Source organism: Osmerus eperlanus, chromosome 27 (assembly GCF_963692335.1).
Source record: "Osmerus eperlanus chromosome 27, fOsmEpe2.1, whole genome shotgun sequence".
NCBI lineage: Eukaryota > Metazoa > Chordata > Actinopteri > Osmeriformes > Osmeridae > Osmerus > Osmerus eperlanus.
The window spans coordinates 3,011,269-3,027,176 of NC_085044.1; the positions used below are offsets into that span (position 1 = coordinate 3,011,269).

The 15,908-nt window shown below is 38.1% G+C and overlaps 3 protein-coding genes across 3 annotated transcripts; 1 reads left to right on the forward strand and 2 right to left on the reverse strand.

Moving 5' to 3' along the window:
• Nucleotides 1-3,149: 3,149 nt before the first annotated feature.
• LOC134013699 (uncharacterized) lies at nucleotides 3,150-7,010 on the forward strand. The gene is made up of 3 exons (XM_062453365.1): nucleotides 3,150-3,209; nucleotides 3,603-3,710; nucleotides 4,913-7,010. The coding sequence occupies exon 3, from the start codon at nucleotides 4,918-4,920 to the stop codon at nucleotides 6,979-6,981; it is 2,064 nt and encodes a 687-aa protein (XP_062309349.1). The 5' UTR covers nucleotides 3,150-3,209; nucleotides 3,603-3,710; nucleotides 4,913-4,917; the 3' UTR covers nucleotides 6,982-7,010.
• Nucleotides 7,011-7,983: 973 nt separating this feature from the next.
• On the reverse strand, nucleotides 7,984-11,035 carry LOC134013723 (macrophage mannose receptor 1-like). The gene is made up of 6 exons (XM_062453408.1): nucleotides 10,928-11,035; nucleotides 10,458-10,499; nucleotides 9,744-10,115; nucleotides 8,912-9,271; nucleotides 8,364-8,720; nucleotides 7,984-8,274 (listed from the first exon to the last, which is right to left on the reverse strand). The coding sequence occupies exons 2-6, from the start codon at nucleotides 10,495-10,497 to the stop codon at nucleotides 8,267-8,269; spliced, it is 1,137 nt and encodes a 378-aa protein (XP_062309392.1). The 5' UTR covers nucleotides 10,498-10,499; nucleotides 10,928-11,035; the 3' UTR covers nucleotides 7,984-8,266.
• Nucleotides 11,036-12,362: 1,327 nt separating this feature from the next.
• Nucleotides 12,363-13,525, reverse strand: LOC134013788 (macrophage mannose receptor 1-like). Its single transcript, XM_062453506.1, has 3 exons — nucleotides 13,442-13,525; nucleotides 12,894-13,250; nucleotides 12,363-12,627 (listed from the first exon to the last, which is right to left on the reverse strand). The coding sequence occupies exons 1-3, from the start codon at nucleotides 13,518-13,520 to the stop codon at nucleotides 12,620-12,622; spliced, it is 444 nt and encodes a 147-aa protein (XP_062309490.1). The 5' UTR covers nucleotides 13,521-13,525; the 3' UTR covers nucleotides 12,363-12,619.
• Between the last annotated feature and the right edge of the window lie 2,383 nt (nucleotides 13,526-15,908).

Consider the following 15,908-nt stretch of genomic DNA (forward strand, 5'->3'; position numbering starts at 1 on the left):
TTTGCATGAGGCAGTTCTTCACCTCTTAGCAAGGTGTGAAAGTCATCTGGTTGGTCACACACACACACACCAAGGGACCACACTGACTCTAATGACTTCCTGCTTAAAACACACTGCTTTTTGCATTGCATTACAAAATTGTATCTTGTACATTTGTATTTTTTGTAATATTTGTATTTTTGTATTTTTATATTTTTATATTGTAATTTACGGCAACTTATATTTTATTTTATTGTATATTTAATTCAATTCTAATCCCACTTAGTACTGCTAGGTTATGTACCCTTAGTATAGATAGTCCACATATTTAAATTTTAGGTCCCTATATGTTTATTGTATGCACCTTCTTGCCAAAGCAAATTCCTTGTCTGTGCAAACTTTCATGGCGAATAAATCCCATTCTGATTCTGATTCTGATATTAACCCTTACTCAAGATCTTTTTTTAGCAGCATTGGGTGTTTTGGTGTGCCCCTGGTACGACTCAATGCCCCGATGCACAATTCTCAAAGAAATTGACGGATGTTAGTGAGATAAATATCAGGAGATGTAGGTCAAGAGGGCCCTAAATGTTTGTGTCAACTTTGAGCTGGCCTCAATATTGCTCCTAAATCAAGAAGTTCAATGATGTATAGTACACTGAACAGCTTTTATAAAAGCAGAAAAAAATCTACATCTACAGTCCTGGTAATTTAGATTCAGTCAGATTCAACAGTAATCATGTATAACTACAATCAACAGTAGTCATGTGGGGTAACACGTTACGTTAAGTTTTGATTAATTACCATGTAACTGACTAGCAATACCTATAGTAATATTCTGTGTATTGTGTACAGTACGTAATATATGGTTTCAAGGGTTAGCGGTACAGTTCAATTAAGGTTAATGTTTAGAATGTTAAGATGTCAAACTTAGCATAAAGTTAATGGCTTCTGTTACATGTGACTAACTTATTTAATGATTTTAGAAAAACATATTAACATAACGAAATTAGTCTCATACTTTAAATAATTGTTTTAGCCTTAAAAATGCTGAATTTATTCCTGAATTTATTATGCTTTTTATTTGCACTGTCTATCAAATAGTAGGATGTCAGATACAGCTCTCATGACCAATACATCACTCTTTTGCTTTAGATAGTTGAGAAAATTATATTTGTATTTGTGCTGTTCTAACTGAAATGTTATTGTTGTACAGTAGTTATTATAGAGTAGTACTATTTGTCTGGTAGATTAATATAAAATGAAGAACACAAATAAGATACCAAATGTTTATTTATTATTTAACAGAATTAGTCAATCTTCAAATACAATACAATTTAATTGTTTTACTTACAATTGAGTTATGATGCATTCTGTGAATTACAATGCAAAGGGAAGCACTCTTTTTTGTAAAATCTCATTATCATAACAATAATTCTGTACTATTGTAACAACTCTAGTTGTTAAATACACTACAGGTTAATAAAACTGCTCAGACAGAGCACTCTGCTTGCCAGTGATGCTTGAAAATTTCTTATGGACATTTTTCAAACTTTCAATGGTAGAGTACATGTCAGACCCTTGCATCAGTAATTTCATTTTTCCATCCCCTGCAGCTTGAAGACAAAGGCTCACAACTTCTGTCATCACATTAATCAGTGGCTCCAGGAGAATAACTCGCTGAGAGGTTACAGTCAGAGCAACATCAGCCCTGCCAGACAGGACACTGAGAAAGTGGACTGCTGCTCTCAACTTACTCTGAAAACCCGCAACTTTGGGTCGTTTAATTTTGACTTCTCTCAGACTGATGAGGTTTTTCTGAATTTTATCCTGATAACGTTCAATCATGCTTTTATACTGCCACTTTTCTTGCCTTCTGAGGGCTAACTGATTCTCATTGGATTTCACCAATGAAGCAAAATTGTTAACATTTTTTCGGGATTGTTCGGCGCTCCATTGAGCTTGATCCATATCGACCTGACCAACACCCACCATTGTAGCTCCTGTTAGAGAGAATGACATTAGTCAAGCTTTGGCATTGGCAGTTTTGCATGTATGAACAAGACCAAAAAAGTCAATTACATGTTGTATCTCTTTAGGGTTTGTGTGATATAATATGTGACAAAGATATTCCTGAACTCCTTTCTTTAGTAATCATTAGTCGTTTAATAGTATGTGTATCACACTGGTTGTGTTGAAGGATTCAAACATTTTACCTATAATGGGCCCAATGAAAGGAATAAACATCAGACCAATCCCAGCATCTCTTATCTTTTGGCTTTCTCTTGCTTTGTTCCTGCAGTGTTGCAGGTGACGCTCAGCAGACTCTTTCTCATTCTTAGCTTTCTGAAGAGCGTATTTGTAATTAGACATGTTGTCCTCAATAGCTTTACACTGAGTTTGTAAATTAGCTACATTTGTCTGCAGGGACTGACATTCTGACTCCAGTTTTCCTTTCCTCTGTGTCAACTCCTCAGTGTACTGGTCTACTCTGTCTAGATGGGATTTAGCAACTGTTTCTGATTCGTTCAAACTTGTCACAGCTTTCTGAATGCCTTCCTTGAAAGTTGATTTATTTGAATTGTCAAAATTGAGTAAGGTATCACACACAGCACTAAAATGGTACAGTCCATTTTGAAGGTGTGGGACAACCCCTTTAACAAAGTCCTCGTCTGACAGCATCATTCTGTAAGTAAAAATCATACAAATACAGTTTCAATTGACTGCATTAATGTTAATACGAATGTTATTAATATCTGTAATATCAATAATATCTGCTAATACCCATTTACAATTCCATCATATTACAGTGCCTTTCTACCCCGTCGCCCCGGAACTTTTGTATCTCACACAAAACTTTTGATAAAACTTGAGAACCCTGTTAACAGAGTGATATTTTATAATGTATGTATAAAGACACTCACCGTATACAGACTGAAAGCTTCTCTCTCTCTCTCTCTCTCTCTCTCTCTCTCTCTCTCTCTCTCTCTCTCTCTCTCTCTCTCTCTCTCCAAGTCTTGGGATGTATGGCTTACTGCCAAGGGAAAAACAACGTTTTATACTTTCCTGTTGTAGGTTGTATCACAATCTGTGAATTTGCATAATTACGTCACGTGTTACAGGCACACACATAAAAGAAAGGGACACAGGACTGTTTAAACCACACCTCATCAAGAGAGAGATCCTCAAAACCTCAAGAGCAAGCCAAAGAGATTGTGAACCACCATCAGGTAAGACACATTCATTTTAAGGGGTATTTGGATTTAACTACTTACTAGCATTACACCTTTTCATCTAACCATGCAGTATGATATAAGACAATATAAGACTTGTATCAATATTTTAAGTCTTATTTCAGTTAAATGCTGCTGTGCAAAGTCTCTTTGGGGATCATAAACTGTCTTCTATCTTATTGACTAGAAGCTAACTGATTATATGACAGTATTGAAAGGAAAGAGCAAACATCTTTTTAAGTCATCTAGCCATTTTTAGCCTTTTTTTTACATATTCAATATGTTAATTCTTTTAATTTTCCCGCTTACCTTGAATTAAGAAACAGAATTGATAGTTGCAAAGGCTTTAAAGAAGTAACGATCATTGCATAATTACGTCACGTGTTACAGGCACACACATAAAAGAAAGGGACACAGAACTGTTTAAACCACACCTCATCAAGAGAGAGATCCTCAAAACCTCAAGAGCAAGCCAAAGAGATTGTGAACCACCATCAGGTAAGACACATTCATTTTAAGGGGTATTTGGATTTAACTACTTACTAGCATTACACCTTTTCATCTAACCATGCAGTATGATAAGACTTGTATCAATATTTTAAGTCTTATTTCAGTTAAATGCTGCTGTGCAAAGTCTCTTTGGGGATCATAAACTGTCTTCTATCTTATTGACTAGAAGCTAACTGATTATATGACAGTATTGAAAGGAAAGAGCAAACATCTTTTTAAGTCATCTAGCCATTTTTTTTAACATATTCAATATGTTAATTCTTTTAATTTTCCCGCTTACCTTGAATTAAGAAACAGAATTTTGAAATGATTAATTTTGTCATAGCCGAGAAATTCAAGACATTTACTTTTTATTTATTTTATGACAGTTTGGTTCTTTCTGGAGTAAAATCCAAGTGGATGAAATATCCTGTTTATGTCAAAACTAAGTGATGTGCGACATGTGTTGGACTACCATCATTATATTCCAATTCATGAAACAACTTACTTTTAGTTGGGCTTACACACATCCTGTATGTATGGATGTATGTAAATCATGACCTTAATTTTATTTGTTTTTAAAAAGCTGCCTTCCACTTTCTAACTTCTGTCTATGTTATTAAGTTCATACGCACCTATCAGCTCATTTTTAATAGTGAACACAAATAAAACAGAGATGAAACAGCTCATAAGAAAATTACAAAACACAGTCTTTAAAGGCTGTATATTATATTATAGCCAAATATAGACATGACAGCTTTCTTCCTTGTTTAAGCAGAGGACATGAAGAAAATACATTTGGAAAAAATACTTATAATAATCAATATAAGTCAATGTAGTAATACAGTTTGACAATAACAATAGATGTAAGATATGAATAGGGTATTATTGGTAAAGCTTGTGTGTACAGTTTAGACAATGTAACATAGCATGCATGCATTTAGTAGACAATCTCAAGCCTTAGTATATTGGATAGAAGGATGGTAAAGTTAGTTGTTAGCAAGGACTGGGTGAGCATAGAAACTATTTACCTGAAGTGCCATTACCTTTATTGGCTACTAAGGAAAGTAGTTTTCTTAAATAATATAAATACAATTCAGTTAAAATATGTAAATGTGGCAACAGTTTCATGTAAGCTTGTACAACATTGTGCTAAAAGGAAGCAAAGAAGTTAGACAGATAAGTAAGATTTTTTATTTCCCTCTCCTTAGGAACAATGTCATCCAAAGATCTTGTCAAAGCTACCAATAGCTTAGTAAAAGCATCTGACTGCAGGGAAGACACTGCTATGCTAACTAAAGCTAATGCTAACTGGGAGGAGTACTTGACTCCTGCCCCAATGTCAATTGCTTTTCTTGGAGAGCTTGTCTTCATTTCTGCCAACCAAGACTTCTCTATCAAAGATGGTGGACCAGTTCAGGGATTCAAGTTCATCAAATATCCAGACTCATTCCGTGCCTGCCTCATGCAAGTGTGCAATTCTGGTTGGCGAGCATTCAATGAAGCCCACAAGAACATGGACAAGATATGTTTGCACACTAGAAATGTGCCTGCATACATGAAGAGGGCAGTGCAAATACTTATTCAAGAAGATGATGTCCTCATTGAAAACCTTCTTCCTGATGTATTGGAAAACATTGCCACCATATCACAGGAGTGTGTGACATTGGCCAAATCCTCTGAAAAGAGGTTCACTGATGTCACTGAGTTGATCTCTGAGCTTCTAGAGACTTGCACAAGTGCCAAACAGAGCTATGGCAAACATTTGGAGGATGTTCGAAGAACTCTGGATGAAGAAAAACAAAAAAAGAAAATGTTTGAAGAGGATGAAAAGCGAGCTCAGGAAGAGTTTAAGAAACAGGGTAAGCTGATAGAAGAGGCTAATCGAATGTTCCAAGAGGCAATGGATTCATTGCCCTCAGGATGGGAGATTATTGGGATGAACTTTGTTGAAGGATTGACAAATTCTGTGAATACTCTTCTTGGAGCCGGCATCAGTATGTTGACAAATCCTTCCACTCCCAATCCTCCCCAAAACCCACAAGGGGGGCCAGCCGCAGTAGGACATCCTGGAAACAAGGCAAGTAACATTTTTAGTAAGTCGAGCCTCCTTCTGCCTGCTGCCAAGTCTTTGAGCAGCTTCATTCAGGCAGATCAAATCCAGTGGACAAATATTGTTGACCCGTCAACTGGAAAGTCTAAGTGTGACTGGATACAGGGGCAAGTTGAAAACGTCAACTTTTCAGATGTGAACGAAAGTCCTGCAAAACTCCTGGCTGAAAAAAATCGTCAACAAGCTCTTTCTATCTGCTCTGACCTGAAGCAAATGACCCCTGAGGGGAAGCATGACGATTCCAACAATAACAAAGCACTGGTCCAGCGAATCAAAAAGCTTATGAAATCTGCACAGCAATTTGATTCTATGGGGAAAAAAGAATCCAATACTTCCTCTTTCCCAGTCCAACCTCCTGCGATGGCTAAAGCCCAAAGCAGCCAGTCATCATCGGCAGGTGAAACAGCAACACAAAATGCCCGTTTTCGCATTGAGCAGATGAGAATTCAACTTGATCAGGCCAGGCAGCAATATGAAAAATCTTTGGACAAAATGGAACAAAAGAAAAGAGAACTAACAGAGACCCTGATCAAGTTGAGATCCTGTGAGGTCAAAGAGATTGACTTTGAGACCACTATCAAGCTTTTGGCCATTGGTCTCCAAGCCATGGGAAGTTTGCAGGAGAAGTGGCGTAAAATGGTGCAGTTCTTCCAGATGATCTCAAACATCATTGACACTTCCCTGAAGTCATCTCTAAAAGACTTTGTTGATACCGCTAAAAAGCCATATCCCAAAAACATGAAGTATTCATCCAAAATGTTTTTGCAAGATGTGCTATACCAACAGGCTTTCCAAGCATCCAACATTGCCAACCTGGTTAACATGATCTCTGGAACCTACACTGAGATCTCCAGCAAGTACTTGATGGATCGAGTCGGCAGCCTGGGTAGACTCATGGCCTTGGATCCCAAGGACAGTCAGTTTGAAGTAGAACGACGGGCGCTGGCTGCATCTTGTGACGAGGCAGGAGAATGTATTCGAGATCTTGTCCTGAAAAACAAAAAACAGTATGATTTAAAAACCAAAGCAAGGCTCCTGAAAATAGAAAACGATCTGAATGCTGTTTTGCCTCCACCATCCAAGGAAGAGCAAGAGGAGCTTAAGGAGATGAAAGATGCAGTGACTGAAGGATTCAAGGAGGATTCAGACATCGACCAGTTTTCTTAAAGAGCTGTTAAAAGCAAACTCTTTGCTCACCCCCCTCAAAAAAATCTATAGTTTTCAGCTTGTTTGGTCATATTTAACAATATCCGAAATTTTACATTTCAATCATTAGCGGATGCTTTCATTGAAAGAGAGAATTAGTATTTAGAAGGAATATCTGGATTTAGGTGCAAGATAACCAAATTTGGCTACCAGCTGTGCAGCAACAATAATACATCTATAACTATTCAACACAAGTTTTAATAACTAATATAACCTTTACACTTTCTTAGCTTCTGTATTTCATTACCTTTTTGTGTGAGATTATGCCTGTACATTGCTATTTTTGCTACTATAATGGCCGATAATAAATTACTAATTGAACTGAAAATGTTAATCCAGACAATCTGTGTGTCTATAAATAAAATTTGATTAGTAGTTTTTAAAATATGACTTGTTATTAAAATACATAAATAACTTGTATAATAACTTTAATAACTAATATGTAACAATCCAGTAATTACAATTTCCTACACGATGCTTTACCTGAAATGTAAAACTACTCAGTTTGTGGCCACATCATTAATTTGTATCTTTGAGCCTCTGTGATTCCAAATGTTATGATTTATACGTGTTTTTATGAAAGGACTTGCATAATTCCTTCAAATCCTAGGAATAAGATGTGTTAAGAGTAAGCATTCTTTTTTTCACAATTTGATTTTTTATCCACTGTACTGCTATTCTTTCTTTTAATCATGTTAAGCTTGTATTACGTCTTACTTTTCAATGAAATAATCAATAATACATGATGTTTTATGCATTTTCTAATTAAATGAATACTTTACAATCCATCTTTCTCTCTCGTCTCTTCCTTTCTCTCCATTGGTGGACTGCTGACACAAGACACTGTTAAAGTGGAGATGCTGTCAATCTTTTTCTAAACGCAGGGATGATGGATTCCTACAGTAAACCAATATAGAGGGACACCTTGACGATCACTTTATGCAGAATGTTTATTGACAGATTTTGGGAGATGTGTAGAAAAGATTCGACTTTAGATTTGACTTATTTCAGTATTAAGTTCATTACAAAGAATCAACATATTGCTTGAAGAAAACATTTCAATCACTAACACAAAACCTACAATCAAAAACCCTAAAACATTAACATGTTACATTTACATGCATTAAAAAAAGATTAAAGTATTAAGAAGTCAAATAGGACATAGCAAAAGATTAAAAAAGGTGAAAAAAGTGAATTCCTTCAATCCTGACGACAAGATGTTGAACCTCTGAACACAGTCTGGATCCTAGTACTCTGGAGACAGAAAGGTGAGGACAAAGAGACTTATTGAAAGACGGTTCATACAGTATAAGTGACTCCTTAGACACTCATTTAAAGCTCACCATCAGGTTTCCTGGTGCAGATGAAGTTGAGCTTCTCTGCCTGGTTCTTGCCCTCCCACTGCTGTGGCCCCTCCCTCGGCATGGCACCTGCCTTCTTACACTCCTCCCAGCTGCCCCCGTGGCCCGGGGCCCAGTTCTGGTGGCACAAGGCATGTTCACTCACCCAGAACCAGACCTTCAGTGCACAGGTGTACCTCAGGCCCAGCCAGACATAGGGGGTGGAGGCGTTTCTGGCCCGACGTTGCACCCAGTGCTGGATCCTCTCAGAGTGGATGGACACCAGATCCCATCTCTGCTGTCTGCAGTGGTTCAGGGCTTCCACCCAGGTCTTGTTCTCATGAACCAGGACCAGGTCGTCTGGAAGGTGAGGAGAGATGATTATATCTTCATTAATCTCAATACCAGGATTACTCTGCCTAAATCTGCTCCTCTTTTCTCACTCAAACTTTACAAGCAGTTTTACATCGTCATGCAAAAAAATAAATAACACCTGATGCTAACTCAGAATTGGTCATCAGTAAGAATGTGGTTAAATGTAATCATCTTACCATCATAGCAGATAAATTGATGGTTGTTTATGCATGCTTCATCATTCCAGAGTCCTCTTGAATTCCTAACCACACCCATTGGGAATATTTCACCTTTATTGGGGACACCCATTCCATTAGGCTCACCGTCACCCCATTTTTCGAAGGAAGACACACTCTGGTCAGACCACTGCCAGTTATTAGATGTACTCAGACCAATCCACACTTCATCACAATTTGAGGACAGGTTCCTTATCTCATTGTACTCTATAGCATTTCTCACACTGGCCAGGTCTGTGTGATTCGCCCGACAGTAGCTCTGAGATTCATTCCATGTCTTTTTGTCACAGATGCAGATGTACTGATTGGTATCTTTTCTGCCTGTTGAAGATGAAAAGATTTAATCCATATCCCAAAATGAAGAGGAATGACACAAGTAGATATTATTAGAGTTATTAATGGACTTGAATAAACTTTTGTGGACAGAGATTCCCACCCTGTTCAGTCTGTCTGTGTGACTGACCATGTGATCACTTGAATGACTAATGTGTGAATAGACAAAAATACAGACATATAGCTCAAATAAATAAGCAGTGAACTGAACATGAATGGATGTAAAGGGATGTGTTTTCAGAAAGGACTTTTAACCAGCCACATCTGTGTTGTGTTTGCAGCCTGCTAAACGTCTTTACACTGTCAAATCCAGGAACTTAGAACATTTTCATTGGTTAAATACAATACATTTATTTTCTTTATCATTGAAGGTCGAAGGAGAAACAATTTTTCATACTGGTGTAATGACTCAAACTGAAATAAAACGGAAAAAAAAAACATGATACTTTTCTCCACTCACCATCATAGCAGACAAAAGATTTCTTTTCTGAACATGAAGCATTTGTCCAGGTTCCATTCTTAGTATTCAATCTCACACATGTCTTATTTTCGTGAGAATATCTGTCAGGTTTTCCAGCAGACCAGGGTGGGTAGTTAGAATCGCATGACGTTTCCTGACAAGGAAGTACTTCACCATTGAGAGACCATGTCCAAAGGCCACTATGCAACCCAATCCATGCTCTGTCAGTTTTATCACGTATGGATGCATCATCATAGAAGGTGGCCAGGTCAGTGTATTTCTCTCTGCAGATCCTCTGTGCTTCAGTCCAGTTCTTACTCTCCTTCACATACTCATAATGGAAAGAGAGACATGAGGGGAGGATGCTGAGCCCTATGGAGAACACACACAACAACACAACTGTCAATCAAACAGATCACTTTGTACATGTATTTCTGATCGTAGCTGCTCGATCTTTTACTGTGCATGCTTGTCTGTTAGAATAGGCGATTTACATAAGTGCAAAGCCTTCCCACCTGACAAAAAGATTCTGTAGTAATTTAGTATTTTATTTGTTAATGTGTTTCAGCCTCTGGTTTGAAATCCGATTTCATATAAAAAACAATTGAATGCATTGAAGCGATCAGTATTTCTGAATACTAACACACAAACTGCTCTCACAGACATAAACAAAACACACACGCAGTTAAAATACACACACACACACGAACGTACCTGATAAGGAAAGCAACATGAGTAACACAGATTTCTCCATCACTGTAGATTTGAAGAAACCAATATATCAGATAAAAGATAACATTGTTTTAAGTCAGTAAGAATAGCTTATGGTAACATTGTACAAGTCTATATTAACTACTTTGTAGCAAATTTGCATTATCAATATTAAGAATTATGCAACTAAATAGGAGCTATGTAGTTACACTTCTGTTTAGCAGTACAAGTTAAACTTGGTATGAGGGAGGTCAGGCTATTCCAGGGGTAAGTGGATGTTAACATTGATCTTGTTTTGGTAACAAAGCAACTTTAACTGCCCTTTTACAACATCCATACCCCTTACATCACACCTCCTTATTACATGTTTGTAATAACTTATATCACTATCAATTAACATCATTGAATGTCATATCAATTACTATTTACCTAATATCTTTTCTATAATATCAACAATCTTGAATGAATCCTACCTGATGTTGGGTGAGTGAATGCTGTGGCTGCTGCTGATGTGAGCTCTGACCTGCTGTCAGTGTCTCCTCCCCACCTCCCTGGAGAGTGTTTAATACCTCTACAGAATGTCTGATTCATGCTCCCAGAAGATAACGGTTTTCCATTACATCATTTGCATCATGGGTAAAGAGCATCTTTGTGTGATGTTCACAGGGGAATTTGTTTATGATATTTAGCTTGAAAAAGCATGAAAAAGTACAAGTAAGTAAATGAATGCAAATTCACACGTACACAAAAGCAAGTACATATACGCAAATCCAGGACGCGTGCAAATGCCACCATACGCATGTGAGGACTAGCACAGGTACTGTACAGGTACTGCTGAGTCACAGGTGTCTCTCTGTGTTTCTCATTTAAGGACAAACAACGCCTCGTGTAGCAGGAACAGCTACATTAGCTTGTGACAATTTGTTGTCATCCACCGGCATTAACAGCTCTAAATCAAAAAAAAAAAAATGAAAATGAAACATGAGATTCTGCGTTGGGAAACATTTCCAGCAACAAAAGGTGACTTTTGTCAGAGGATCAATCAATCAATCAAACTTTATTTATAAAGTGCATTTCATACCAGAAGGCAACACAATGCGCAACGATAGTAGTATAATAGACTGTGCAGTATGTTCTACAACACTGCTTAAAGGTCCAGTATGATTGAGTAATCTGTCAGCGTGGTTTATGTCACTTCATTAGAAAATACATCCACAAATGATAGATATGATATGATAGATATCTGTCATGGAATATAATTTTGTATCTTTTTTTACCATACTGCCAGTATTGGAATCTGCAAAGATGTCAGGAAAAGGTGATTTTGATGTCAGTGTAAATAGCAGAACATGATGAGTTAAAGTTAAAGAGAGGATAGAGAGATAGAGAGGGAGAGGGAGAGGGAGAGTTAGAGAGAGAGAGAGAGAGAGAGAGAGAGAGAGAGAGAGAGAGAGAGAGAGAGAGAGAGAGAGAGAGAGAGATGAGAGAGAGAGAGAGAGAGAGAGAGAGAGAGAGAGAGAGAGAGAGAGAAATAATAGGAGGAGGAGCTATCACGCTGAGGCTCTCTGTCCAGTTATTATCCCAGGGGGAAGCAGCTTGGTCTGGGGATGTGATCACACATTCCCCCTGTCACACCTCCATCTCCATCTGCTGGACAGTTTGAGTCTCTACAACGGTTGTTGCTGAAGCATCCTTTCTGGATTAAAACTAATCTTTTTTAAGGCTGTTTATTCTATTCCAGCAAACTTCTGACACAGCATAATGTTAAACTGGATGTGCTGTTTATCTTTTCCTAAAATGAGGGATACTTGATTCCCACAGTAAACTAAAATAGAATGACACTTTCACAAACCATCACTTCACACAGAATATTTATTGACAGAATTTGAAAAAGGTGAAAAACTTCACAAAGAAACAACAAAGTGTCTAAATATACCCTTAAAATCACTAACATATGAAATCCCTTATATCTAAAACCCTAAAACATAAACATTAACATGTGAAATGAAGTATAAATAAGATTGAATCTGGTTTTCAGAATCAGACAAATTAGGAAATAGTAAAAAGTTAAAATAGCAAAAACACAGAATAGCTGTTTGCATTCCCGTCTCTTGTTTCAAGCAGGTGATTATGACAAGATGAACTGGACATACGTAGTTTGAATCCTAGTAATCTGTAAACAGAGAGAAGAGAGGAATCACTCCTACAATGTAAACCTGATCAGGTGGGGGGAGTGAGCGAGCATAAAAGAGAGAGAGAGAGAGAGAGAGAAAGGGAAAGAGAGAGAGAGAGAGAGAGAGAGAGAGAGAGAGAGAGAGAGAGAGAGAGAGAGAGAGAGAGGAGAGAGAGAGGAGAGAGAGGGAGAGGGAGAGAGAGACTCACATTGAAAGACGGTTCATACAGTATAAGTGACTCCTTAGACACTCATTTAAAGCTCACCATCAGGTTTCCTGGTGCAGATGAAGTTGAGCTTCTCTGCCTGGTTCTTGCCCTCCCACTGCTGTGGCCCCTCCCTCGGCATGGCACCTGCCTTCTTACACTCCTCCCAGCTGCCCCCGTGGTCCGGGGCCCAGTTCTGGTGGCACAGGCCATGTTCACTCACCCAGAACCAGACCTTCAGTGCACAGGTGTACCTCAGGCCCAGCCAGACATAGGGGGTGGAGGCGTTTCTGGCCCGACGTTGCACCCAGTGCTGGATCCTCTCAGAGTGGATGGACACCAGATCCCATCCCTGCTGTCTGCAGTGGTTCAGGGCTTCCACCCAGGTCTTGTTCTCATGAACCAGGACCAGGTCGTCTGGAAGGTGAGGAGAGATGATTATATCTTCATTAATCTCAATACCAGGATTACTCTGCCTAAATCTGCTCCTCTTTTCTCACTCAAACTTTACAAGCAGTTTTACATCGTCATGCAAAAAAATAAATAACACCTGATGCTAACTCAGAATTGGTCATCAGTAAGAATGTGGTTAAATGTAATCATCTTACCATCATAGCAGATAAATTGATGGTTGTTTTTACATCCTTCATCATTCCAGAGTCCTCCTACTTTCCTAACCACACCCATTGGGGATATTTCACCTTTATTGGGGTCACCTATTCCATTAGGCTCTTTCTCATCCCAGTTTTTGAAGGAAGACACACTCTGGTCAGACCACTGCCAGTTATTAGATGTACTCAGACCAATCCACACTTCATCACAATTTGAGGACAGGTTCCTTATCTCATTGTACTCTGTATCATTTCTCACACTGGCCAGGTCTGTGTGATTCGCCCGACAGTAGCTCTGAGATTCATTCCATGTCTTTTTGTCACAGATGCAGATGTACTGATTGGTATCTTTTCTGCCTGTTGAAGATGAAAAGATTTAATCCATATCCCAAAATGAAGAGGAATGACACAAGTAGATATTATTAGAGTTATTAATGGACTTGAATAAACTTTTGTGGACAGAGATTCCCACCCTGTTCAGTCTGTCTGTGTGACTGACCATGTGATCACTTGAATGACTAATGTGTGAATAGACAAAAATACAGACATATAGCTCAAATAAATAAGCAGTGAACTGAACATGAATGGATGTAAAGGGATGTGTTTTCAGAAAGGACTTTTAACCAGCCACATCTGTGTTGTGTTTGCAGCCTGCTAAACGTCTTTACACTGTCAAATCCAGGAACTTAGAACATTTTCATTGGTTAAATACATTTATTTTCTTTATCATTGAAGGTCGAAGGAGAAACAATTTGTCATACTGGTGTACTGACTAAAACTGAAATAAAACGGAAGAAAAAAAAACATGATACTTTTCTCCACTCACCATCATAGCAGACAAAAGATTTATTTTCTGAACAAGAGTCAGTATTCCACTCTTTATTTCCATTTGTCTTCATGCTCACACACAGCTCATTGTTTTCAAACTTTTTCTTTGGTTCTCTAACAGACCAGGGTGGGTAGTTAGAATCGCATGACGTTTCCTGACAAGGAAGTACTTCACCATTGAGAGACCATGTCCAAAGGCCACTATGCAACCCAATCCATGCATTGTCAGTTTGCTCAGGTATGGATGCATTATCATAGAAGGTGGCCAGGTCAGTGTAGTTCTCTCTGCAGATCCTCTGTGCTTCAGTCCAGTTCTTACTCTCCTTCACATACTCATAATGGAAAGAGAGACATGAGGGGAGGATGCTGAGCCCTATGGAGAACACACACAACAGGACAACTGTCAATCAAACAGATCACTTTGTACATGTATTTCTGATCGTAGCTGCTCGATATTTTACTGTGCATGCTTGTCTGTTCCAATAGGCGATTTACATAAATGCAAATCCTTCCCACCTGACAAAAAGATTCTGTAGTAATTTAGTATTTTATTTGTTATTGTGTTTCAGCCTCTGGTTTGAAGCCCGATTTCATATAAAAAAAACATTTGAATGCATTGGAGCGATCAGTATTTCTGAATACTAACACACAGACTGCTCTCACAGACATAAACAAAACACACACGCAGTTAAAATACCCCCGCACACACACGAACGTACCTGATAAGGAAAGCAACATGAGTAACACAGATTTCTCCATCACTGTATATTTGAAGAAACAAAAATATGAGATAATCGAGAACATTGTTTTAAGTCAGTAAGAATAGCTTATGGTAACATTGTACAAGGCTATATTAAGTACTGTGTAGCAAATTTGCATTATCAATAGTAAGAATTATGCAATTAAATAGGAGCTATGTAGTTACACTTCTGTTTAGCAGTACAAGTTAAACTTGGTATGAGGGAGGTCAGGCTATTCCAGGGGTAAGTGGATGTTAACATTGATCTTGTTTTGGTAACAAAACAACTTTAACTGCCCTTTTACAACATCCATACCCCTTACATCCCACCTCCTTACTACATGTTTGTAATAACCTATTGAATTTCATATCAATTACTATTTACCTAAAATGTTTTCTATAATATCATGGATCTTGAATGAATCTTACCTGATGTTGGGTGAGTGAATGCTGTGGCTGCTGCTGATGTGAGCTCTGACCTGCTGTCAGTGTCTCCTCCCCACCTCCCTGGAGAGTGTTTAATACCTCTACAGAATGTCTGATTACGTAATTTGCATCATGAGTAAAGAGCATCTCTGTGGGATGCTGTTAACAGGGTAATTTATGTTCATGTTAATTTTGCTATCGACTTGCCACCTGACAGGCATGAAAAAGTACAAGCAAGCACTAAATGAATGCAAGTTCAAACTATTGCATCATGGAGCCTGTTTTGAGGCAAAAATGCTGTTTATGTCTCTCTATCTCTCTCATTCAAGCACAAACAATGCTTAGTGTAGCAGTAACAGCTACATTAGCTTGTGGCCATTTTTTGTCATCCACAGTCATTAACACCTCATAATCAATTTCTAAAATCATACAAGGAAACATTAGGTTCCGCTTTAGGACACATTTCCAGCA

What these genes read in the sequence shown, in the direction of transcription:
- LOC134013699 (XM_062453365.1), top strand. Translation starts at nt 4,918, where the DNA reads ATGTCATCCAAAGATCTTGTCAAAGCTACCAATAGCTTAGTAAAAGCA.
- LOC134013723 (XM_062453408.1), bottom strand. Translation starts at nt 10,497, where the DNA reads ATGGAGAAATCTGTGTTACTCATGTTGCTTTCCTTATCAG. An exon ending in CATGTTGCTTTCCTTATCAG is followed by an intron (nt 10,116 to 10,457) that starts GTACGTTCGTGT and finishes TGTTCTCCATAG; the next exon opens with GGCTCAGCATCCTCCCCTCA. An exon ending in TCAATTTATCTGCTATGATG is followed by an intron (nt 8,721 to 8,911) that starts GTAAGATGATTA and finishes CTCACCTTCCAG; the next exon opens with ACGACCTGGTCCTGGTTCAT.
- LOC134013788 (XM_062453506.1), bottom strand. Translation starts at nt 13,520, where the DNA reads ATGGGTGTGGTTAGGAAAGTAGGAGGACTCTGGAATGATGAAGGATGT. An exon ending in TCAATTTATCTGCTATGATG is followed by an intron (nt 13,251 to 13,441) that starts GTAAGATGATTA and finishes CTCACCTTCCAG; the next exon opens with ACGACCTGGTCCTGGTTCAT.